The following is a 27,810-nucleotide window of genomic DNA, read 5'->3' on the forward strand; positions in this document are numbered from 1 at the left end:
TCTCTTCATATTCATTTTGAGCCACTCTTCTCCTTGATTATTGTACTCCAGCCACACTGTTCCTTTCCCAGTTTCTCAAACATGCCCCACTCTCTTCCTCCTCAAGTATCAGACTTGGTCCCTCTCTGCAATGCTCCTTGCACTCCCTGTCGACATTACCACTTTCCATAATGTTCCCATCTCATCCTTTAAGTAACATTTTACATGTCATCTCCTCAGTGAGACTTTCACTGACCAGCTCACTTAACTAACGTCCTCTCTGTCAGTTTTGACAATAACACATTGTTTATAATCACATACTACTTATCATAATTTGTATTTATGAGTATATCTATGTATGAAAGTACTTCTTGGTTGCACTGGAGTAAAAAATATATAGCACTTTAATAACTTGTTTTTATAAGAAATATCAATTAAGCTCAGCTTTTAAATAACTTAAAAAAAGATTTAAAAATACATTATTTTATAGTAGAGTGGGACTAGCGAATCCAAAAATAAAATGTAATACACATAAAACATAAAATCTCTATATTTCAAAAGCACCTATCCCATAGAGTTCATTCAGATCCAGTTGCTACATCCTAATTTAAAAGACTGAAAAAAAAAAAAGTCTGGTGGCTACTCTATTTTTACTTTTAAAAAAAAATTTCCCAATATATTGATTATTTTTAAAGAATTTTAAATAATTTGAGCCTTATAGAAAAGTCATAAAAATAATACAAAGGACTCCCATAAACTTTTTACCCTGAATCCCCATTATTATGATTTTACCATAATCATTTTATCACCAAATACACAAAAAAAACATATAAAATATAATGTGTCTAAAAATATGGAATATAAAATGCTTCACAAGTGTTATCCTTATGTAAGAGTCAGGGTAATCTTTGTATTGTTCCATATTTAGTATATGTACAGCTAAAGTATACACTTATGTTTTTAATTTTGCCCAAATCTAGCTTCCATTATATTTTCCAAATATCACGTCTACATGAATTTACCAAAAGAGGCATTGTGCATATAATAAATATCAATGTTTCTTCCTTTCTTCTTTCTGGTAGCAGTATTAAAATGCTTATCAAACATAAAAGATAGACTTTAAGTGGAACAGACACAGCTGTATATGACCAATATTGTCACAGAGGGGTTAATTCAGCTCCTCCACCTTTTAAAATCTTTTTTGTTGGGGCCTTTTATTATTTACATGATGCCTCATATTATTGAACTAAAAGTAATAATACATATGTTAAAGTACAATCTCTGTATAAGCATTAACTCACTTGATTCTTATAATAATCTTTGATCGAAACATAAACTTTTTTTAAAAAGATTTTCAGTAATTAAAACATATCTTCCATTCAGTCCATAAGGAGCTATGCTGGGATTCAAATCTAAATCTGTTGGATTCTAGAGCATATTTTTATAGCTATGATGTAACTACTTACAACTACTGGGTTTTAGATGATTCTTAACAAAGAATGGAAATAAAAACTGAGATATAACTATTAATATGAAGTATAATGGTTTGAAGACAACAAGCTTCTTAAAGAGAAGTGATGGAAAAAATGGTGTGTCATAGGAAGTCTAAAGCAGAAATCGAAAATGAAAAATGACAAAGAACATTACAGTATATTTTATCTACAGAGTCAAGTGAGATGGTATACTTTCATTTGGGTGGGCTAGTCTCTGTGTCAACAATTGCCACTAAAAATAAATGTCTGATTCAGCATCCTATTTTACCAGAAGTTGTCTGACAGCTTGTATCTATTGTAAATGATGTGCATTAAAACAAGATTGCTCTCCATCTGCTAGAAAGTGAAGCAGTGGTTTCTATTATAACTATGTTTAGAAAGAAAATGAGTCAGTTACCTAGAGTAGTGAAGTGTACTCTGTAAGACAGTGAACTATTAAACAATCATACTCTATCACTATTGAAATTTAAAATCCGGAACTACCAAATTATAGACAGAATTTTGCAGTTCAGGCTGTCAAAAGAGAAAAGGACACTAGAGAAAATAATTACGATAAGTAACTGCAATAATAACAGTAATAGTGTTACAAAAATAGTGACTTTTATCCATATACTCATCATTTAAAAGGATTGTTTCTTTTTTTCTTTTTTTAAAGATTTTTTATTTATTTATTCACGAGAGACACATAGAGAGAGACAGAGACATAAGCAGAGGGAGAAGCAGGCTCACTGTGGGGAGCCTGAGGTGGGACTCGATCCCAGGACCCTGGGATCACACCCTGAGCCAAAAGCAGACACTCAACCACTGAGCCACCTTGGTGCCCCTAAAAGGATCATTTCTGTTCAGAAATGTATGACTAATCAGGAATACGACAGCAAGATTTTCTGATTTTAAATCGTGACTTCATTGATTAGTGAATGTGTGACATTTAGCAAGTGTTCTCTTTCCCAACCTCAGTCTCCTGATCTGTATAATGGGTATGATAAATACAGACTTTTGTGAAGACTAAACCAATGATATAAGCAAATGGCTTATAAAAGATCACGACAGAGTAAATGCATGACAGATAGAGAAAATTAGTAATCATAACAGACATAGTGCCCAATGGCATTTTGTCATAAATACTCTTAGGTAGCAACAAAGTTGGTTATAAAAGATGGAGCCTATATAGGTATGGGGGGAAAAACTCTTCTGATTAGTAATTAACCTTGTCATTTTTTGTGTTTCCCCCTCATTTCAAATCACTGGAGGTTTTCCAAAACTACACCAATGGCTAATATTGCACAGTTTTCTGGGGTAGCCATCAATAATTGAGGTCAGTGTTTGAGGAGAACTGCATTATCATTAATCCTGGATTGCATGGTACACCAGCATGCAGGAACAGACATTTTTAAGAAGACTGGCAACAGAATTATAGCTGTTACTTAGCAAAGAAGAAAACCTGTCCTTTCTAAGGGCAAAAGTTTGAAATTTCATCACTTAATATATCAAAATTGATAACAGGAAGCAACAAGTCTAACATCAACCAGGTTCAAATGTGCAAGTGAAAACAGGATTTGGACACAGATTGGCAAAGAAAAAGATACCACTGCCTCCCATCCCCTAATATAATAAAAATCAAAACAGAAAAAAAGTGTTGCTATCCAGGTTATTAACTTAATATTCATGATGGAGTTTGGTTACCAATTATACAAACTCTTAATTATAGGGTACCTATATACCACTTATGAATATGTCTATATACTCCTATTCCTGTCAAAGAGTAGATAGCAAAATGTATTCCATGGTGTGGATTTAGATCTCTTTTTTTTTTTTTCTAAAATTGTGTTATCTTTAAAAAAAAATCTGTTTTCTTATGAAAAAGTATGAAGAGCAAGCAAACCTTGCAATTCTGAAGTGGTAGATAGGATAATTAGGCTCACATAAGTCATTTCTGAACAAAAAAAATATGTTTTGGGGGGCATTCAGGCCACCAACCTTAGAATATGACACCAGAAGAAGCATTTCTCATGCATGGGTGTGTCAGCTAGACCTTAGTTACGACCGAAATGTGACTCTCTCATTACTCTGCTTTCTCTCATAACCCCTCCTCCTGTGATTTCTCCCTTACGGTTCTCCTTGCCAGCCAGTCTTGCACTGAGTTTTAACTGTGCAGAGAAAGCATAGTTATGGGTCCATTGGCCCTCTCAATTTCTAAAGCTATTTCCTTCACAAACTGTGACTTGAATGGTTTGAAAAGTTCAGGGGAAGTAGTTTCCACACCACAAGAAATGTTAGTATTTACCCATTTCTTTTTTTCTCAGCCCATACAAGCTCTTTCATTTCCAAAATTGAGAGTAAATATTCCCTTCAAATGCCAGCATATTAACAAAGGCTGACTATGCATGGGAAAATTGAGCTCATCATTATAATCACTCGAAAAGATGCAGGGTGAGATTTCTTTCTTCTGTCCCCATAAGTTACACATTCAGGGAAACCACTCAACCGCTCTTCAGTTGTACTCCCGTGGCTTCCTAAGAGTTAATGATGCTTTCCAAAGGTGCTGCTTTCCCACTGAGGGAGTAACTGAGCAAGTAGACTTGGGCTCATTCAGAATTCATAGCTTCGTCGTGTACAGAGAACACAGAATTAAGGCATCTTTGGAATGTGGCTACCTGGGTGAGAATATGGTAGTCCTGGATGTCAACACTAGCGAAAAAAGACACAATTCTTCTGAAACAAGTCACCTGTTTCCTGACTGATTCACGATTACAGTCATATGATCACTTACAAATAGTTTATTTTTTCTTCCTTTTTCAAAAATTGAACAGTGTCTGTTTTTAGAACCTTAGGTTCATAGACGATTGAGCGGATACACAATTTCCATACCCCCCTTCTTCCTCACTCTTGGCTTCTTCTATTTTGTATTAGTGTGTCACACTTGTTACAATTAATGAAACAATACTATCTCATTGTTATCAACTGAAGTCCATAGTTTACTTAGGGTTCATGTTTTGTTCTATACAGTTAGTTGTATGGGTTTTGGCAAATGCATAATGAATGACATGTATCCACCATTGCAGTACTACATGGAGCAGTTTCATTGCCCTAAAACTTATTTTTATTCTATCCATCCATCCTCTCCTCTTCCCCTGCCCCAGCCTCTGGAAACCACCGATCTTTCTGTTTTCTCTGTAGTTTTTTTCCTTTTTCAGAATGTCATATGGTTACTTCCTTCAATTTTTCCGAACAAATCCAGTGTGTCATTTCTATTCATCTTCCTAGAACGGACACATATGCAAATTTACAGGTGTCCCATGTTAAGGTACAAAATCACCATACTGCACATTCCCGAGTGTCATTTTCCTCAGGACTGAGTACCCAATCTTGTGCATGAATGGTAGCTCAGCATAAACCCCCAATTTCCTCATCTTACCCCCCCTTCCTCCCAGATTAAAGCTGATTCATTATGGGTGTAGTGTAGTGGATAAGAATGCTAGTCACTTGAGTTTGAGCCCTGACTACAACATGTACTGGCTCGTTGACTATGGACACGTAGTTTACCTCTCCAAGCCTCATCTGTAAACAAAGATAAAGGTATTCACCTCACAAGATACCATGAAGATTAAATAGATCAATTTATAGGGAGTGCTTAGAACAATGACTGGCCAAAGTAAATAGTCAGTAATGGTGTTGATATTAATCTCTCTCTCTTTTTAAACATTTTATTTATTTATTTATTTATTTATTTATTTATTTATTTATTTATTTATTTATTTATTTATAGGAGACACAGAGAGTGAAAAGGGAGAGACACAAGCAGAGGGAGAAGCAGGTTCCATGCAGGGAGCCCGATGTGGGACTCGATCCCAGGACCCTCAGATCATGCCCTGGGCTGAAGGCATATGCTCAACTGCTGAACCACCCAGGTGTCCTGATATTAATCTCTTTCTTTCTCTGTGTCAAAAAAAGAGGGCCTAGCAGAACTGCCTATTCATATTCTGATGTAATACAAAACACAAAGAAAGTAAGATGGATAATGCAGAAGTAGTTAATTGACTACTTCTCTATATGTAACAAATAGTTGAGTCTTCAGGTAAATGATGATAGAGTGACTTGAGGTTCTGGGGTAGTTGAGATCATCTATGAGAACATGCTCAATAAAATCACCTCCATCATAGAGAATAGCACAGATGAGCTCACTATAGGAATTTCATGTGATATATTTGGCATCAATTCAAACAGGACAAAGGGGCAGTGCTGGATGCTCCATAAAGTATTGCATTATAATTTATCTCAGCATATAATGCTTCTGCATTATGAACACTAAGAATATTATTATGAAAAATAAATAATATAAAGATCTTTCCAATTCAAATTTTTTAAAACTACCTCCTAGAAAATGTCGTAGCTCAGAAATAAGTTTTGAAAAATATTATTTATTACAAGTATTTAAGATTAGAGACTGATCTTCTAAATTTACTTATAATATTATTGGCTAAAATAAATATTCTTATTTCGTTTGAGAAAAATGGTATTTTAGCTTTGATTGCAATTAATCATACTTTAGCTGTTGATCCTATAGATTATGAAACAATTTTTGAGCTATTCACTATTATTCATCTTAATACAATTACTTTTAATAAAATATACTTAAAATTATTTTTATATCATGCAATATTGTCTGATGAGTAAAATCCAATGTGGGATAACTCTACAAAAAATTTTAAAAATTAAAACCAGACACAGCTTAAAAAAAAATCTTTATTAAGCAACCTCAAATGTATGTATTATTATTCTACTTATCTTATCCAAGTACTTGTCTTTGAATAATTGAAACAGATACAGCTCCAAAGAGTAAGAAGAGCATTTAAGCAAGGTAGAATTTGCAGCAGCTAGTTCTATTTCTCACTAAAAATTTCCCTATCTTCAATCATCTAAAACTACGTATGTCTTATTCATCAGGGAATCACTATAGATCCTTAAAGTATCTCTTTCTATGGAATAAACTAGGATTTTCTCTGTAAATTTAGCGTGCTTCAGCATAAAAACAAACAAACAAAAAAACATGTTTGGGAGCCACAGTGTGAATAATTGCCGTGTTAAATCATCATAGGTGTCATCGATGCAGTTTTCACTGTCTTTGAATAAATGACAAAATGTCTTTCTTTTTCCTGCTGCATGGGAGTAAGTAAGCAATTTCCCTCAGTTGCTACACAGCAACCTTATGACCATGGGGTGGGGGGAAAGATGTAGCGGTGGATGGCAGAGCAGAGCTATGGAAGGGATATGGCTCTCTAATGATGCCATTGAGGTATCAATTCAACCAAGCCTGGATCCAACCAATCTTGCTCTTCTCTGGATTTCCTCTAAGTGAGAAAATAAATTCACTTATCATTTAAGGAGACAGAATTAGGATTTTTGTTACTGTCTAAAGTGTTATCAAACATACTGATCATTATTATGCTATATTTATACTGTTTCAGCTACCTTCTCTCTCTCTTTTACCTCTGGCATTACCTCCACCAATAATCCATTTTGTCTTCTACTCTCAGATTGAATTTCACATTATATCTATTCAAAGTATGCTCCAAAACAAACAAGGAAAAAAATTAAAACTAGCTCTCGTGTATATTAAAGAAAATCCAAGATAGCCAGTCTGGAAAATAAAGCTTTCTGTGGCCTGGTAGTAGCAGTGAGATCTTAAGAAGCACAAATAGAAGAATAATCATCATTCAATCATCTGGAAAGAGTCACAGCTCGAGTGGGGAGAGTTCATGGTGTTTCTGGGCTTTCCAGAAAGAGGGTGTTTAGGTTCTAGGAATTTGGCACAAGTATTTAGAGAAATTGCCCCCATATGAAGATGCTTATCATTTCATTTGCTGGCCAGGGTATAATATACTTTTTCTCTGATTATGTGTTTGCCAATCAAACTTTTAGAAGATCAAATGGATTTGTGAATGTCTCAAGAGGAGAATGAAAATGACTCTTTCAAGGTAAAATGATAAACCTGAATTCTGAATATTCAGGGGAATGTAAAAAACATTGGCAAAACAAGACCCCACTCAGTTTAAAATACCTTTTAGAAACAAAGGTATTTGCTCTACATTTAATTTGTTATTACCCAAAATGCAAAAAATAAAATAAAATCAGATAGTGGTTACAGTGGCAGATAGTCATCTGTTACCAGAAGCTCATAGCTCATGCTCCTCCCTTTCTAAAATGTGAAGTGGTTAACAACTTCCCAGTTAGAAACCATATATTTTTTAAATTGTATCTGTTTACTCATGAGAGACACAGAGAGAGAAGCAGAGACATAGGCAGAGGGTTTCAAAGCAGGTTTCTCACAGGGAGTCGGATGCAGGACTCAATCCCAGGACCTCTGGGATCACGACCTAAGCCAAAGACAGATGCTCAACCACTGAGCCACCCAGGTGCCTCTAGAAACCACATATTTTAGCCCCCTTACCTTCAGATATGACCAACTGACTAGATGTCACTAACTATTAATGTAGCTGAAATAATAAAAGTAGCTACTAAGCTGGAATTGGAAAAGAAAGAAAGAAAAGAAAGAAAGAAAGGAAGGAAGGAAGGAAGGAAGGAAGGAAGGAAGGAAGGAAGGAAGGAAGGAAGGAAGAAAGAAGAAGAAAGAGAAGAAAGAAAGAAAGAAAGAAAAAGACAATAAGAACTCCCGCCCGCCCCACATACCACATCCCTACCACTCACCATCCCCTCCCGCACTAACCCCACCTCCTCCCTCCCTACCTCACTCCCCCTCCCTCCCCCCTCCCTCCCTCCTCACTCCCTCCTCCCTCCCTCTCCCCCCCTCCTCCCTACCTCCCCCCTCCATCCCCCTCCCTCCCTCCCTCCTCCCTCCCTCCCTCCCTCCCTCACTCCCTCCCTCCCTCCTCCTCCCTCCCTCCAAAAAAAGAAAGAAAGAAAGAAGGAAAAGGCAGATGTGCTGTGCCTTTTCTCTCTCTCTCTCTCTGGTCAAAAAATCAGAGGATTCTCAGGCCCTAAAGGACATAGGAACCGCAAGATGAAAGGAGCCTCCATCTTTGATTCATCGCATGAAGAAAAGTTGGCTGATAGCTAAGAACACATTCATTGGATTCTACCTTGAGCAATAACACAGAAAGCAAATAAATGAAAAAATGAAATTCCTATTGTGCTATCCACTGAAATTTATAGCAGTGAATGTTATCACGACAAATTCAAAACTTGGTAGCACAAGTACAGAACACCTTAACAAAAATTTAAAATATGTAACATGGGTTTCATTGTTAATGCAGCAGCATCAAGGTAATTATTGCTCAGGATTGAAAATATTCAAGGTTAAAAATACTTAATAAAAAATGTCATTTGCAGTGTCTTGATATATATATATATATATATATATATATATATATGACGAAAAATAATATATATATAGGAAGAAAAAAAAACACAAATGCTCTATGAGCCTGTGGATTGAAAGGAAGAAGTTTAAAAGTATAATAGTATTAGTATTAGTTTCTAATGCTTATTTTAGCAAGATACTACCGAAGAAGAAAAGTATAAATTAGAAGTATCTGATTGAGAGCAAAAACCGAAAGGGAATAGATCAAGTACAGAACTGAGGCCTCCCAGGTTTGGAAAGCAAGTTGTTTCTAGGACCCGAATAGTAAAAAAAAAAAAAAAAAAAAAAAAAAAACTGAAAATGTCTTTGAGCAAAAAAGCCAATTAAGACCCCCCAATTAAACAGAAGAATTTCACCTTCAGACAAAAAGTGTTTGTTTCCCACTGAAGCATTGTTTTCAGGCCTCGCAGCAACAACCATTAGATTGATAGAGAAAACCAAGAGTATGAGGTACAAAGAAATTATTTGGGCTTGATAATTATCTCTAGAATATAATTTAGTGAGGATAATGATATATAGAAGTAATGGGAAGCAAAGAAATCAAAATTCTACCAATTTTCAAGGGAATTTATCACCATACAAGTTATGAGCCTAGCTTACTAAATTCTTTGTCTCTTCAAACCTTAAAACAAATTGAAAAGAACAAGAAACAGTCTGTGAATTATAGAGTCCACAGGGGGGAGACTATATTCCCCATGGCCAATTTCAGATGTATTGATCACAATGGACTAGAAAGATCCTCCCAGAGGAAGTGTAGGTAACGAACAATGGTCTAGGAGAAATGTTATAGGGAAAGAAATAGCATTTAGACAAGAGACTTCCAAACCTCCAGGGCAGGAGGGCCTTCCTTTACTTCCTGGCAGGCTTTCATTATTGCTCTACGCCAATGATTACTGTGTGCCTCCAATCTTCTTTTCTAGCTGATAATTTTTTGTTTGTCATTCCATCACTGGCCCATCGATTTATAAAGGGTATGGAAGGGACAGTGTGTAAAGACACCTTGTCTTTTGGTTCATAGTTTGCTGTATACAAGGAAGCACAATAGATCATAATGGAAAGGATTACATATCACCTAGAAAGCTTCCACTCCAACCTAAATGTAGTGTATTCTATGTATGGGATTAGATGTGTAAGGATGCATATGGATATTTGGTAGCCAGAAGAGAAGACTGTGACCGAATTGGCAATGTATTTATTGAAAATGGAATGCTCCCACTTCCATAGTGGAAGCATGGTGGTGCCGCGAACAAGAAACTGCCTGACCAGGTGCTACAGTTAATAGCTACAGTCATCATGATGTACATGTGTATTTATTTATAACTAGAAGTTTGTATTTTTTTTTTTACCACTTTCCTCCAATCCTCCCTTTCTCCAACTTCGGCTACTGGTAATCACACATCTGATCTATTTTTCTCTGAGTCTGTTTTTATCACTTTTTGTTTAGATGTCACAAATAAGTGAGTTCATACAGTATCTGTCTTTCCTGTCTGACATCTCACTTAGCATAATGTCTTCAAGGTCCATCTATGTTGTCACAAATAGGAGGATTTCCTCTTTTTTTTTCTCTTTAATGGTTAATAATATTCCACTGCGTGTGTGCATGTACACACATGTATGTGTATATCACAAATTCTTTGGATAAAAATGCAATGATACATCGACAAACACTTAGGTTATTTCATGTCTTGGCTATTATAAATAACGCTACTGTGAACATGGGGGTGCAGATATCTTTTTGAGTTAGTGTTTTCATTGCCTTTGGATATATTCCCAGAAGTGGAATTACTATATCATATGGTAGTTCTATTTTTATTTTTGAATATCCTTCATACTGTCTTCCATAATGGCTGTATCAATTTACAACCCCACCAGCAGTATACAAGGGTTCCCTTTCCTCCATATCTGTGTGAGCTTTGCTATTTCCTATCTTTTTGATGAGGAACATTCTAACAGACATAAAGTCATAACCTATTGTGCTATCAATTTGCATTTCCCTATTAACTAGTGATGTTGAGCACCTTGTCATGTACCTTTTGGTCTTCATTTATCTTCTTTGGAGAAATGTCTATTCATGTCTTTTGCCCATTGTTTAATGGGGTTGATTTTTTTCTCTTTCTTTCTTCTTTCTTTTTCTTTCTTTCTTTTCTTTCTTTCTTTCTTTTCTTTCTTTCTTTCCTTTCTTTCTTTCTTTCTTTCTTTCTTTCTTTCTTTCTTTCTTTTTCTTTCTTTCTTTCTTCTTTCTTCTTTCCTTCTCTTTCTTTCTTTCTTTCTTTCTTTCTTTCTTTCTTTCTTTCTTTCTTTCTTTCTTTCTTTCTTTCTTTTTTTTTTTTTTTTTTTTTTGCTATTGAGAGTTGTGTTAGTTCTTTATATATTTTGGATATTAACCCCTTATCAGATACAAAGTTTGCAAATACTTTTTTTTTTTCCATCTGATATGCTGTCTTTTCACTTTGTTGATGGTTTCTTTTGCTATGCAGAAGCTTTTTAGTTTGGTATAGTCCTACTGGTTCATTTATCTGTTTATCTATTTAGTTAGTTAGTTGGGCTTTAGATGTCCTATGCAAAAATTAATTACCAGTATACATGTCAAAGAGATTTATTGCTATGTTTTCTTCTAGGAGTTTCATGGTATCATGTCTTACACTTAAGACTTTTATCCATTTTGAGTAAATTCTTGTGAGTGGTATAAGATATGAGTCCAATTTCCGTCTTTTACATGTGAATATCCAATTATCCCAGGACAGTATATTGAAGAAACTCGATTCTTTCCACTGAGTATTCTTGGCTCTGTTGTCAAATATTAGTTAACCATATGTGCTTGGGTTAACTTCTGGGTTCTCAATTCTCTCCCATCAGTCTATTTGTTTTAATGCCAGCACCACACTATTTCGATGACTATAGATTTGTAGCATATCTGGCAATCAGGAAGTATGACACTTCCTGACTAAACACAAGTTTTACAAGTACTTACAAAGACAATGATATCAGTAAAACCGAAAGAAGACCAGATACCCTCAACGTTTGACTTTTTTCTTTGTATGATTAAAAAGGAATCTTGAGTAAACACTACTTGACACTGTAAAACATCCACCTTGACTCTACAGCCAAGCCAGTTTCTCCCTAGTCAAACCACTAAGAATCCGGCTCGAGGGAAAATATCAATTTTAGATCAATATCCAGCAAGGCTTAGCAGTCAAGCAGAACAAAATATAACAGCATAAAAACTGTTTTTTTTTTCCTTCTTGTTCTCTTTTTTTTAGTTGGATATGAATATATAACCTACAGTAAAATTTTGAATTTATGTTATACATGAACGAGTGATAACATATAGGGGAAATGGTGTCAAGTACTTATTTGTTTTTAATTTTTGTCCTTTCCCTTGTGGTGGTGTTTATAAACTAAGACTTTCTATTTTTTTAAAATAACATTTGTGCTTGACCCATTTTACCTCATAAACTTCAAAAAAATCACTGCTTAGTATTTTATTTGTTATTTAGAATGTATGTTTTGTAAACTATAATAACTCTATCATCTGGTTGTAATATTTGATATTTGGTGAATAACTGTTAAACTCTATCTCCATGAAAGAATATATCACATCATTGTATTTGTTGCCCTCATTACACCTAAGTGATATAGGAAATTCATCCATGTATTTTCAAAAGCAGTACCATGAGCCCATATGTACCTTTTGTTTTCATAGAACTCTATGTAAGAAACAATTAGAAATAATTTTAAACTACTTGGAAATATAAAATTATTCTTTTGTAATAATGGTGCAGATTCTTCCAGTATGCAAACTACTCTCTTGCAGAGAGTACAAGAGGTTTTTGGCCACTTGAGAATCATTTTAAAAGTGAAACAATAATTTACTTAATGTTACCCCAGTGGCTTAGAATATTCACATAGATTCCAAAAGTGTTGGAGAATCTGATAGAATAGGAGCTACCATCAGTTTCTTAAAGTATATTTTTAAAGATAAAAACAGGTATACTAGGACTGTTATCCAGAGAACTCCCACCCCAGATTTTTTTTAAAGATTTTATTTAAAAAAAAATTTAAAAAAATAAAGATTTTATTTATTTAGTCATGAGAGACACACACACAGAGAGAGAGAGAGGCGGAGACACAGTCAGAGGCAAAAACAGGCTCCCTCTGGCGAGGCTCTCAGTTGAGGGCCTGATGTGGGACTCGATCCCTGGAACCCCGGGATCATGCCCTGAGCCAAAGGCAGATGCTCAAGATCTGCCACCCAGGTATCTCCCCACCGTAGCTTCTTCTTTGTATTGTAAAATGTTACTGGGAAAAAAAATGCCATTTGCCTTGAAAAGAGATAAGAAAAACATTCCTTGATATGAGTTTGAATGGCCTTGGCCAAAAGTAAATGGAATAATTCTCTTAGAAAAGGGAATAAAGAATTGGAACAAAGTATTTGTCCATATTCCAAACAAGTTTAGATAAGTTGAAAGAGACCCGCTAAGTGCCTGGAAAGAACAAGAAGTCAAAGAATTGTACATAAGAAAGAAATATCATACAACAGTGATTGTAGTAGATGATGTTGGTTCTTAATCCATTTTTGTTTTTCCATGTTAGGCTGGTCCCAATTTCACTCCCATGTCCTTCTGTCTTTCACATGCCGATGGTAAAAACAATGTATTTTGCTGTCCCATTCAGGTAGGTATCTACCCTATTTCTGACCAAACAGACATGAAAATATGTCTGCTTAGGAGCTCTTCCACACTTAAGGAAAATACAGTGCTCTCCCCCTCCCAACCCCCATCCCGCTTTTTTTTTTCTCTTTATTTTGAACTGAATACATTGTTCCTACACAGGATCCCTACAACTTCAGTAGTCCTTTATGACAAGAGAATTAGCCTGAAAAGCACACATTAAAGATAACATCACAAACATCACAGGTAAATGGACACACATCCTTAATGATATTGTTGAGCCACTCAAAGAACCAATACAGGGACTGTCTTATATCTAGATTTTAAGTGAAATAATAAATTCCTTTCATAACTTAATATATAGTAGTTGTTCTCTTTTTTTCTATTACTTTATCTATTTAGGAGGACCTCATTAATCAGTGTGAGAATTCAGAGAAGAAATCTCCTTTATAGGGAGTGGTTGGAGAGTTGGGAAGATACTAAATATATTTATCAGAAATAGCACCATGACTCAGTAATTTAGAGATAAGCTTAATAAACTCTGAAAAATTACAGAGTAAAAAAGAACAGCAGAGAGTAAATAGAGATGTAGAATGTTTTGCATTATTTTATTTTGAGTTACTGTATTATTATGAATGATGTGAACTAAGGACACAGTGAGAGTTGATTTAATTTGGGGTGAGTTTCCAGTAAAGGCTGTAATAAACATAAATCACTCCAAATTACTCTTTCATAATCCCAGGATAATCACAATATAATTTGTATCTGAACGAGAGAGTGATTAAAGGTAATGTCATATATGAACCACCACCTGAAGAGAGGCCTGGAGAGGAATTTGGAGCATTTGACTCTAGACAAAATTAATTAATGAAAATAATTTGGTCATATATAAGACAGCTAATATGGGTTTATACCTTTGAGTGAGCCTTTGAACAAATAGCTTCACTCAGAATAGTGCAGACCATGAAACACAAACTTGAATATCCATGTCGTCTTGCCTAATCACATCAGCAACTCCTGAAAGGAACTTTGGATTGAAAAGTAGCAGTGATAACTCTCCTGAAGCACTTAGTAAACTGGCCAATTTAGGTAGGTGCCTATTGATTAGATAATTCTCTATGAATCTAAATGTCACCTAGGAATGTTCGAGTCACTGAGAGAAGGTAGTAGTAATGTAAATAGGCAATAAGCATATAGATATTTAGATTGATTATGGACAGATAAAAATGAAAATAGAGCTAACATTATAGTGATATAATTGAATTGTAGCTTGAATTTGTAGCTACACATAACAAAACACATTGGTAGGACTTGGGGAATAATAAATACAAATTTATAGACTAGGGATATAGTCACTACGCTCCATTAATTACCCCCGAGTATAAGAAGTGAGCAAATAGCTCCGTCGGTCCCTTTCATATAGGTGAATTTGGAGATCCACTCATCTGAATACTGTTCTTATGTGCAGGGTGAAGATTGTTTTAAAGATACACTAATAACCCAAAATATACTTTTAGGAGTTAGGTTTATTCATCTATTCTATCTATCTATCTATCTATCTATCTATCTATCTATCTATCTATCTATCATCTATCTATCTATCTATCTATCTATCATCTATTTATCTATTTTTTAAAAAAACTTTAAGTTCAAGATCTCCAAAAAGAAAATTAGGTCAAGTTAACACTTAAACTTAGTAAGATGATGATTGAAATTAATGAAATGTGTCCATTCTCTCAGTTTTCTTCTAATAAAGAGAAGTGTGACAAAAGATTTTGAAGGAGACTAATTTTACATCATTTTCAAGAAACATTTTTTGTGGGTATGTGTAGAGGATAGTTCTTCCTCAAAAAGGTAGGACTCACAATTTTCAACTTATCAAAATATGAATATGAATGTTTTAGGATTAGGGGCCTCATGAACTATAGATGACTCTACAATCCTTCAATATTTATACTTCCATGAGGAGAACAAGAACACATAGTAGCATGTCTTTAGATATTTCCTAATGCTCAAACCTATAGTAACTTCAGAACTATCTGAGTCATAGTCAAGCACTAATAGATAGTGCTTCATCATGGGGCTGTAATCTATAGAGTTAATTCACCTATAGTGCAGACTAAGGAGATTAACATACAAAGATCAGCAGCAATTCTACTTATGTCCTCTTACAAGTGAATAGTGAATACAGGCTCTAACTTGGAACCTAGGCTGGCTCCAGGAGCCACTTAATAGAATTGAAAAACCTGATGTCTACCCCAAGAATCACCTTGTTACCAATAACCCTTTTCATGGGCATTGGCAAACCTACCTCATTTCTGGCTTCCCACAGTCACAGAGCATTTAAGATTAGAATTTAATAAATCCATCTTATTCCTTAATAGCTGTTTACTTTAGTTCTATCTCTAATTTCTTATCTATGATTAGTCTTGCTGGAAGTCGGGGTCCAGGTAGGTGATGGGAAAAAGCTTATTAACTATTTAAATACTGTCAATCACTCCTGTGTACAGGACTTGAGCTTCACTCCTTTGGTTCCTTGCAGTTGGCCTGCTCTTACAGAGAAAAAAGACGATGACACCCATTACCTTCGTTCCACACATGGGGTCATGGATTCACAAATAAATCCTACAAAAACTCTGCCATTCACACTCAACAAGTAAAAAATCCATCCTATATAGAAAAATGATATACATCACACCTAGAAAATATGCAATTCCTGCTCTTTCTCATGACTGGGGAGATTTCTTTTCCTCAGGTTAGCCATCTCACACAACTCTACTGAGTTTGGGTTTTGTACCTGGTACCGCACATCCACCAAAATACATTTTTTTTTTTCCCAAATGGACAAACCAACTTCATTATTATCACTAAAAGTAAGTTAAAATAGCCAACTAAAATATATATATTTTTTTCAATGCAGCTTTTGAAGAGGTAAGGCAACTAATCCCTCCATTTCTACTGCTATTAAGGTCAAACTCTACGACTTTAAATATATTCCAATGTTTTCTGAAGTTACATGAGAATGAGCCAAAGATATACCAGTCACCATACAATTAGGAAAAGGTAGGAGAAGTCTCACTGGTGGCACATGTCCCCTTTAGTGGGTGGTGCAGAGTTATTCTAGCCTTAACGTTCAAAATACTCTGGCACAGGCCCAAAAGTAGAAGTTGAAGGAAAGAAAAACCTACTGTTCCTATTCTAGATAGTGTAATATTAATCCTAAAAAAACTTCTGGTAATAAGAGAAAAGTGGGATATTTGAAAGTGTGCTATTAGAAACTGGCTTATATTTATAAAAGAACAGAAGAGCGCTGCTTTCTCAGATTTCTCCAATTCACGATTGAAGAACTGCGTTAGAGATATAGAGCAAACCCAAATAAAAAATTCCAAAGAACCTATTGTGATAAATGATACAAGACAAAATTACATTTAAACAGTTACTAGGCCCAAAGGAATCCTGCAGAGAATAAGTACAAACAATATAGGGGTTTTCTACTCCTAATTCCTTTGACAAAAATGACAAAATATGGTTCTTTCATGTAATGACAGAGAGAAACAGGAATCTTGAGAATATAAAATGCGTTGCTATTCAGAAAAGGAGATGGTGTTCACATACATTTCAGATTGACAGTTTTATTTAGAAAGGGTCTCTGGATCTCTGTTTTTAAGAATGGGGAGGGATAAGATGATAGAATGAGGAGAGAAACACAATAGCTTCACCTCTTAACATTTTTGACAGGTAAGACTGTATAAAGGTTAATTTGAAATTCAGTTAGCACATCCAGGGAAAAACACACAAGCAAATATATTTCTAAACAGAATTCCAAAAGAATGCTGTTAGCACATTTGTAAATTTCCAATTCTTTCTTACTACCCTTATCCAACAACCCAAACAAATCAGTTTAAATACAACTTCTTTTACTAATGTCTTTTGAAGCATCGCTGCAGTCAGATTGAGTCAAGTAACCATCTGCTGCAAATACAAATAGAGCTACATTCAAGAATTATATTACACAGCCTTCCTAGCAAAGTTCTTACGTGCAAGCTGTTCTTGTCAAAATCAAAACCATTGTGATGATGCATCTTAATATTCAATCAGACTTTAAGTAAAGAGTGACAAAAGTCCACATATGGATGACAGCTGTTTCTTCAGTAAATATTTTCCCATTTATTGAATGGAGGCTTATGGCAGTTCAGGATATGTTCCATCAGACATTTCAGCCTGAACTGCTTGGGGACGATTAAAATGGTAACAAGGATAAAATTTCAGTTTCCAAATCTTTGCTACAACTTACATCTGAAAGAACAGCAGCTCCTCTGATTAAAATTGTACACTATGTCAGTAATTTGAGAGTATCCTTGCCCAGTACTAACTGGTGAAAAGACTGAATTTATAAGACTCTACATATATTTTTGCCCCTCCCCCTCAATAATGCCATAGCATTTGTAAAATTGGAAGCATAATTCCCATATTGATTTTCTAATCATATAAACAAACTCGATGGGAATTTAAACATTTATATTTTGACAAACTGTGAAATATTTAAAAAGATTAATGAGCCTATTAACTAAAAGAAGGTCAGATAAGACATCTTTTTAACCAACAAAGAGGCTTGCAAAATTAGAAAGACAGGAAAAAAACAAAAGTGAAATCCAATCCTGATGAATTCAGTAACTCCATAATTACTTAGTATTTACATATCAGTAGTTGGAGAAAAAAAAAAAAAGCTGGTTTCAACTAATAAAGATGACCTCAATGTTTTAGTCATGTGCATGAACTTGTATTATGCCCCTTTTATAAATCCCAAATGTGCTGGATGTAAGTTTATTAATAGCACATCTTTCAAGTAGTATTTTTGAAGCTTGCTAACTACAAGGTCTACTGCTGAGGGAACTTAAAGTCTTCTCTCTTTAACCTAAAAGTATCCTGAGGCTCCTGTCTGGTGACCCCAAAGCAATTCGTAAGAGGATGACAGGTTGTTTGCATCTCAGGTTAAGCCAGCAATATTAATGTGTTGAGGAACTGGTACTCCCCAGCTTTTGTATGGCAAATTATAGGCCTTTTTTCCTCCTTGCAATGCAGTTGCTGAAATCGACATTTAAAAATCCCTTGAGCCTATAGTCAGTCTTAAATTTCAAAACTCCTGTCAGACTGTTGTATTGTTTTGAACTATTATATTTTTAAGTGAAAACTATTTCAGATCAAACACTATAAAAAAGAACTTCTTACCCTGCTATTGGATCTACTGCTATTGCCTTAGGATTGTGAAGCTCCAGGTCAATCAGGGTGACACATACAGACCCGTTGTAATTACAAACAAAGATCCGGTCACTGACATGGTCCACAAAATAGAGATTTCTGGTAAGCCAGTCAATCGCCATTTGTTGCACATCTGAAAAACACACATACACAAAATCATTACATTGCAGGTGCAAATTTAGTATCCTAAGCCAAAGAGTACAGAAGTCTGCCCAAACCATCACAGAAGACATATCAAAAGTAAAGGTAGTTTTATGATAAAATAAATCTGTCAATATAATTTCTTGCTATGCTAAAATAAGTGATTTAATTATGCTATAAGGTAATGACTACCTTTTGATACCTTCCTTCTTGTTATCTAAGCACTGAAGATGATCTAGACAAATGGACGAAGAATTTCTAAATCTTAAAATATAAGTATTTACAATAAAATTTTGTCTTAGTTCCCCCATTTATACGAAATAGTTCATTCATTTCAGTGGTTCAATGATATAGCTAAACTCTTGAGCAGTAAGAGGAATCAACTTCTTGTGAATCTAAAGGTAAGCCTATATTTTCAGATCCTCTTTCATTAAAAACAAACAGGAGGAGTGGAAAAGGTGGAAAAAGAGATCTGTAAGATCTTTTTGTTTACAAAGAATATTCAAAATAAAAGGAGTGGCGATATGTTTTTCAATGGCATACATAGGCCTTATAAGACAGGCCTGCTCAAAGATTAATTCTCTAGAAGCGTGTTATTCAATAATACTTTCTGTGATGAAGGAAATATTCTACATCCACGTTGTCCAATAAAGTAGCCATTAGTCAAATGTGTCTAGCGAACACTTAAAATGTGGCTAGTGTGACTAAATTTGTATTGTATTTCATTTTAATGACCTCAGAATTAAATTTAAAAGAAGTAGGTAGTGGCTAAAATGGATAGAGCAGCCCTGGGAGACTGTATCTGTGTTTGACTTGAATATCTTCTTTTTGATCAGACCTCAATATTGAAATTTCATGCTAATTTGTAGATATTTATCTGGTAGAAAAGATAACCCCGAAAGTTATGGATGTACTGCCCTGTGAGACATTAACCATTTTCATACTTATTTACACATTTTATTTATACACTCTTTTTCTTTAAAATGTCTGTAAATATCCAATTCTACTTATGCTCTGTGATCAGCAATACTGCGCTGGTTCTCTCAATAATTCCATAAATAAATTTCTTGTTCATATTTATTCTTGAATTTTATGACAATCATGTTTTTATCTATTAGAAATTATACTTTGATACCTCCTTGTTCAAACTTACTATGGATCTATGATTCATTCACTAAGTGGTTTCCTCCTACAGTCTGAACCTAAACATTCTTCCTACGCTTTGCTTCAAGATACTTCCGTAGTAACATGCTGCTTCAGTGAATGATATCCTTTCAACAGAAAGACTAACATAGATGCATGTGTCATTATTATCACTATAATGGTATATTGTCAAAGCAAGATATAAAAAGTAGCAACTTTGTGGGAATTTCTATCATGCCTTACAAGGACAAGCAGAAAGTGGATATTGTAATTCATTGGGCACACATTATCAAGCTATCGATTACAGTTTCGTTCCTGAAATGCAGTCTTTATGGAAAGATAACCATTTAAATGTTCCAAAAACTACATGCAGCCTTTTTCAACCCCATTCAGCAACCAGTATTTTGAAAAAAGCTGAACTATATCTCTGTCTACAGAAACCTGCAAATGCATGCTTTATTTTTCATTCTTTTTACATTATTATATCAACTAGAGCACAGACCCCATTGTATCAAATGTCATTTTAAATACCTTGGGTTCAGAGAAAGTATGTGCCAGAGCCCATTCAGTGACCCATCCCTCATGCTAAGCATGCAGTTTGTGTAGTCTATGCAATTGTAGTTTAAGACAAGAGTTTTTTGACAGCATTCACACCTTTTTTCAATTCTGTATCACTACAGAAAGATTCCCTGCTATTGAAACAATAGGTATTGTTAACAACCATCCATGTCTGAAGCAACAAGTTCTCACTAAAGAACCTCATAATTGGCCAAAAACTTAGTAACTGTGGGAATTGGCTTTCTTTCTTTTTCTTATATTTGAAGTTTCTGTCTAGTTTTAATGTAATCTTTTATTAAGATTGGAGAATTGAGGAAATTAAACAAAAAAGTTCAAGTAAGTAAGCCAATAGATACATAGACAGTTAAGTAAATAAATTTGTCAATAAATTATTGACACATTTCAGGAAATAGGTGAATCTTCTAGACAATGTACTCAGTATTTCATTTTAATTTTACTGAAATATAACCAAGATCTTAGGAAATTGTTAAAGATAATTATAATCATTTTATGACATTATGAAAAAAATTCCTAAATTTTTAGTTAGATCCTCATCACTTTACTAGTACCAGAACAAAAATTTAAATATATTCCTGTTATTTTGTTTCCCAGTTATTTTTTATTCATTTTTCAACCAGTCAATGGGATTTTTCCTTTAATTTTTATTATTATTTTGTTTGGAAATGGATTTTATTATGGTAACTCAGAATTTTCTAATTGATATAAGTAAAGGTAACTTATCAGCTCATACCTACAAAATATCAATATTGGTAACATTTTAAACAATAGTAAAAAACACTGAAAGTATTTTGAAATTTGAACATCACATAAGTAGCTATTAACTATGTTTTTAAAATACAATATTTGCTAGGTCTAACAACTTAAAGTTGTACCCAGTGAAAATAAAATGAAAAGTTCAAGGAAAAAGTTAAAAAAAAAAAAAAAAAGACAAATACTTACACTCTACAATTAGAGAAAAAACAATTTACAACAGATTTTTCTTTCTTTTTTTTTTTTTATAAATTTTTTATTTATTTATTTATGATAGTCACAGAGAGAGAAAGAGAGGCAGAGACACAGGCAGAGAGAAGCAGGCTCCATGCACCGGGAGCCCGACGTGGGAATCGATCCTAGGTCTCCAGGATCGCGCCCTAGGCCAAAGGCAGGCGCCAAACCGCTGCACCACCCAGGGATCCCTACGACAGATTTTTCATCCTGACCCAAGGCAAGTAGTTAATTACCAGAGTTGGTGAATATGGAGCTTAAACATTTTTAATTCACTAAAATGTAATGTATATTAGTATGTATACTAATATGTAATAATAATAATGTATACTAATATGTAATATTGTGGACTGAATTGTTTTTCCCCAAAATTCATGTGTTGAAGTCCTAACTTACACATTGCCTTAGAATGTGACTGCATTTGGAGATAAAGTCTTAAAGAGATGATTAAATCAAGGCCGTTAAGATGTTCCCTATCTAACCTGATCTATATCCTTATAAAAAGAGAATATGATATACAATGAGAGATAGTGAGAATCCCCACACACAGAGGAAAGGCTATTTGCAAGCCTAAGAGAGGCCTCAGCAGAATCCAAACCAGTTGAAACCTTGATCTGGAACCTCCTATCTTCAGAATTGTGAGAAAATGGATTTCCATTGCTTAAGCCACCTATTCTGTGGTATTTTATGGCACTCTGGCAAAATAACATACTTATTTAAGTATTGTTTAACAGAGTTGTCTATGCCACAAAATTATTAAGAACAAAAGTCAAAATCTTAAGAAAAAAAATATAAAGGAATATCTACATGTCCTTTCAATGTTATACTGAACCATTGTCTAACAGGCACCTTAAATTAATTTTCCTGAGTAATATATTGCTGTTTAACTTACAGTTTAATACTTATCAGATCCCAGTATCTATGAATTTAGATATTAATTTGTACATTGATAAACTGCAAAAATATTATGTCCAATAGAGATGCAAAGGATTTCCATCAGGTTGTAAAGATAACCCCAGTTTTATTGTACGATATGACATTAACTAGTCTTATATCTAATTTTAGAATCTTAAATTAGCATGTTTTTATTTCATTTTTTGTAAACACTTCAAGTTCTTCTATACTCCTTTGAAACAGATTTATGATCCTTCTGATTCTCTCATTAGTGAGCTAAGTGACTCCTTACCACATATTCACTATATATTTGTATGAATCAGGTTTTTAACTTTTTGATAGTTAGCATTAATAAAATTTACTTTTTGACTTCTATTCAATTTATTAGCAATATAATCTTCAACTACCCAGAGATGGAAAATGCCAATGTCCACAAGAATGAGAAAGATAATATAAATAATCAAAATTGTTGGAAGGAACTATGGCAAAGCTAGGAGATAACCTGGAGTATACAACTACTTAAAAGGTAGGCTCAATTCCAGCTTTTTGTTGTGACATAGAAATGCCTCATTATTTCAAAGGAGCCCAAAATACAGTCTAGAAGTGTTGCCTACAAGACACTCACTTCAAATCTAAAGACACACACAGACTGAAGAGAGGGAAAAAGCCATTCCATGCAAATGGAAAGGAAGAAATCTGGGGTAAGGGGGGTAGAATGCTCATATCAAGCCAAATAGATTTAAAAAAAAGAAGTTTGCAACAACAAAGAAGGACATTTCATAATGATACAGAGTAAATCCAACAAGAAGATATAACACTTGTAAATATTTATGCACCCAATACAGGAACAACTAATATATAAAATAAATATTAACAGATACAAACGGAGAAATTGATAGAAATAAGTAATACTCCACTTGCATCACTGGATTTACAGACAAAACTTAATAAGAAAACAATGTCCTTGAACAGCACATTATACCAGATAGACTCAACAGAATATTCTAACTAAACACAGCAGAGTACACATTCTTCTCAAGTGTTTATGGAATATTCTACAGAAAAGACCACATAGCGGGCTACAAAACAAGTTTCAATAAATTTAAAAAGACTGAAATCATATCAAGTATCTTTGTTGACCATAACAATATAAAATTAGAAATCAACTATAAGAAGAAAAAGAAGCAAATACAAACATGTGGAGACTTAACAGCATATTAATAAACAATCAACATGCCAATGAAGAAATTAAAAAAAAATACCCGAGACAAATAAAAATGGAAACACAATTGTCCAAAATCTATGGCACACAGCAAAAGCAGATCTAGCAGGGAAATTCACAGAGATATAGGTCCACTTCAAGAAATAGAAAAATTTCAAAAAAAAAAAAAAAAGCCTTTTTAACATCTAAGGGAACTAGAAAAAGGACAAACAAAACCCAAAACCAGTAGAAGGAGGGAAGTAATAAAGGTTAGAGCAGAAATAAATACAATAGAAACCAAAAAGGAACCCCCTCAAAAAAAAAAAAAAAAAAAAAACCTGAAACAAAACAAACAAAACTGATAGGACAGATCAATAAAAGCTGCTGGTTCTTTGAAAAGATCTATAAAATTGATAAAACTTTAGCCATATGACTCATCAAAAAGAATAAAACTCAATCAGAAATGAAAGAGAAATAATAACTGACATCATATAAATATGAAGTATTATAGGATAATATTATGAAAAAATATATGCCAACAAATTGGATAACCTAACAAATAAATTCATAGAAATAGATAACATCCCAAAACTGAATCAGTAAGAAACAGAAAATTTGAGAGACCAATTATCAGCAATGAATTTAAATCAGTAATCAAAAAACTCCCAGGAAACAGAAGTTCAGGATCAGAAGGCTTTACAGGTATATTCTATCAAACTTAAAAAATAAAAAATAAAAAATAAAAAAAAAAGAGTCAATACCTATCCCTTTCAAACTATTCCAAAAAATAGAAGAGGAAGGACACTTCCAAAGTTGCATTCTTTGAGGCCAGCATTTCCTGATACCTAATCCAGATAAAGGTACCACTAAAAAAGTGAACTACAGGCCAATATCTCTGAGGATCACATGCAAATATCCTTAACAAAATATTGGCAAACCCAATTCAACCATACATAAAAAAATCATTCCATGCAATCAAGTGGATTTTATTCCTGGGATATGAGGGTAATTTGGTATTTGCAAATCAAAGTGACATACCACATTGACAAGAGAAAGGATAAAAACCAGATGATCATGTCAATAGATGTAGAAAAAGCACTTGACAAATTGCAACATCCATTCATGATAAACCTTCAACAAAGTAGGTTTAAAGAGAATATACTTCAACATAATAAAGACCTTACAAGAAAAACCTACAACTAATATCATAATTAATGAAGAAAAATTGAGAGTTTTTTCTCCTAAGATCAGGAACAAAACAAGGATATTCATTTTCACCCTTTTTTTTCAACTTATGTTGGACCACAGCAATCAGACAACAAAAATGTGTATATACACATACACATATTCAGTATTTGCAGATGAGAAGATACTATACATATATATGTATATTACTCTTTATATATTACATATGTATTACTATATATATATATATATATATACACACACACACACACACACAGGTATATATATATACACACACACAGGTATATATATACACACACACACACACAGAGACACACACACACACGTATATTACCCTGAAGACTCCACCAAAATATACTGCAACTGATAAATGAATTCAGTAAGGTTGTGGTATACAAAATCAATATATAGAAGTCTGTTGCATTTCTATACACTAATTATGAAGCAGTCGAAAGAGAAATAATCTCATTTACAATTGCACCAAAAATAAGAAAATACCTAAAAAATTTAACCAAAGAATTGAAAGACCTGTACTCTGAAAACTATAAAACATTGATGAAAGAAATTGAAAAACAACAACAACAACAACAACAACAAAGAAATAGGAAGATTTCCCATACTCATGGATTGAAAGAACAAATATTGTTAAAATGTCTATACTACTCAAAGCAATTTACAAATTTAATGCATTCCCTATCAAAATACCAACAGCATTTTTCACCGAAGCAGAACAGCAATCCTAAAATTTGTACGGAACCATAAAAGACCCCAAACACCCAAAGCAATCTTGAAAATGAAGAACAAAACTGGAGGTATCACAATTCCAGATGCTAAGATAGTCTATAAATCTGTAGTAATCAAAATAATATGGTATGGGCACAAAAATAGACACATAGATCAATGGGACAGAATAGAGAGCCCAGAAATAAACCTATGATTAAATATTCAATTCATTTTCAAATAAGGAGGCAAGAAAAGGCAATGGAGAAAAAAGTCTCTTCAACAAGTGTTATTAGGAAAACTGGACAGGGGCATTTAAAAGAATGAAACTGGACCACTTTCTTACATCATACATAAAAATAAATTCAAAATATTAAGGAACTAAATATGAGATCTGAAAGCATAAAAATCCTGGTATAGAGCACAGGCAGCAATATCTTTGATATTGGCCATGGCAACATTTTTCTAGATACGTCTCCTGTAGCAAAAGAAACAAAAGGAAAAATCAACTTTTGGGACTACATCAAAATAAAAAGCTATGCACAGTCAAGTAAACAATAAAACTAAAAGTCATTCTACTGGGAGGGAGAAATTATTTACAAATGAAATAACTGTTAGGGAATTAGTATTCAAAATATATAAAGAACTTATGTAACTCAGTGCCAAAAAAATCCAGACATAATCCAATTAAAAATGGGCATAAGACAGGAATAGACATTTCTCCAAAGAAAGTATATATATATGGCCAACAGCCACATGAAAAGATGCTCAATATCACTAATCATCAGGAAAATGTATCAGAATGAATAAAATCAAGAACACAAGAAACAAGTGTGGTAATGATGTGGGGTATACAAGAAACAAAAAATGTTGTGTCCTGTTGATGGGAATGTAAAGTGGTACAGCCACTGTGGAAAGCAGTATGGATGTTACTCAAAAAAATAAAATTAAATTAAATTACTATACAATCCAGTAACTCTACTACTGGTTATTTACACAAAGAATAGGAAAACACCAATTCAAAAAGATATATGCACCCTTCTGTTTACTGCAGAATTATTTATAGTAGCCAAATTATGAAAGCAGACTAAGTGTCCATCAATAGATGAATGCATAAAGAAGATGCAGTGTGTGTGTTTGAACAAACATACAGTGGAATACTACTCAGCAATAAAAAAAATAATGAGCTCTTTCCATTTGCAACTACATGGATGGATCTAATGATTGTAATGTTAAATGAAATAAGCCAGTCAGAGAAAGACAAATGCCATATGATTTCACTCATGTGTGGAATTTAGGAGACAAAATAAAACAAACAAACAAAAACAAAGAATAAAGAGACAAACCAAAGAAGAGACTCTTAACGGTAAAGAACAAACTGATGATTTTCAGATGTGAGGTGGGTGGGGCGATGAGTGAAATAGGAGAAGATTAGGAGTACACTTACCATCAGGAGTGCTGAGTAATATGTAGAATTATTGAATCATATATTGTATACTGGAAACTAATATAACACTATATGTTAACTACACTGGAATTAAAACTTTAAAAAGTGAATTTCTTGTAATTAAAAAAAAGAAATAAAAAAAATCATTCAAATTGTTAAGGTGTAGTAAAACATTTTAAAGAAAAAGTAAAATTGTCATTATTGTTAGATGACACAATATTATAAATTAAAAAAAAAAAAAACCTAAAGCCTCTATCCCAAAACTATTAAAGCTAATAAGTGAATTCCCTTAAGTTGCATAATACAAAATCAATAAGCATCTATCTGTTGCATATCTATATATTAATAATGAATTATCAGAAAAAGATATCTAGGAATTTATCCCATTTACAATAACATTATAAGGAATAAAATATGTAGGAATAAACTGAATCAACGAAGTGAAAGACTTATACTCTAAAAACTATAAAACATTGATGAAATAATTGATAACACAAATAATGAAATAATAAGTTATGCTCATAAATTGGAAGAATATTATTTAAATATCTGTACTACCCATGTATTCTACAGATTCAGTACAATCTCTATCAAATTACCAACGTATTTTTTCACAAAACTAGAAAAATAATCCTACAATTTGTTTGAAACCACAAAAAACATCAAATAGCCAAAGCAATCTTGGGAATGAAGAACAAAGCCAGAGGTATCACGCT

At 33.7% G+C, this 27,810-nt stretch overlaps 1 protein-coding gene and 1 non-coding gene across 2 annotated transcripts in view; both read right to left on the minus strand.

The window, feature by feature from the left end:
* Window positions 1–27,810, minus strand: part of LRP1B (LDL receptor related protein 1B) — a 1,959,891-nt gene that overhangs the window by 952,439 nt on the left and 979,642 nt on the right. Inside the window, exon 7 of the mRNA XM_038565111.1 lies at window positions 18,750–18,912. Coding sequence (XP_038421039.1) covers window positions 18,750–18,912 — 163 coding nt within the window. The remainder of the gene's footprint in view (window positions 1–18,749; window positions 18,913–27,810) is intronic.
* Window positions 827–929, minus strand: LOC119864510. The gene has a single exon (XR_005374344.1). It is a non-coding gene; the product is annotated as a U6 spliceosomal RNA (small nuclear RNA).

Source organism: Canis lupus, chromosome 19, assembly GCF_011100685.1.
Source record: "Canis lupus familiaris isolate Mischka breed German Shepherd chromosome 19, alternate assembly UU_Cfam_GSD_1.0, whole genome shotgun sequence".
NCBI classification, from domain to species: domain Eukaryota; kingdom Metazoa; phylum Chordata; class Mammalia; order Carnivora; family Canidae; genus Canis; species Canis lupus.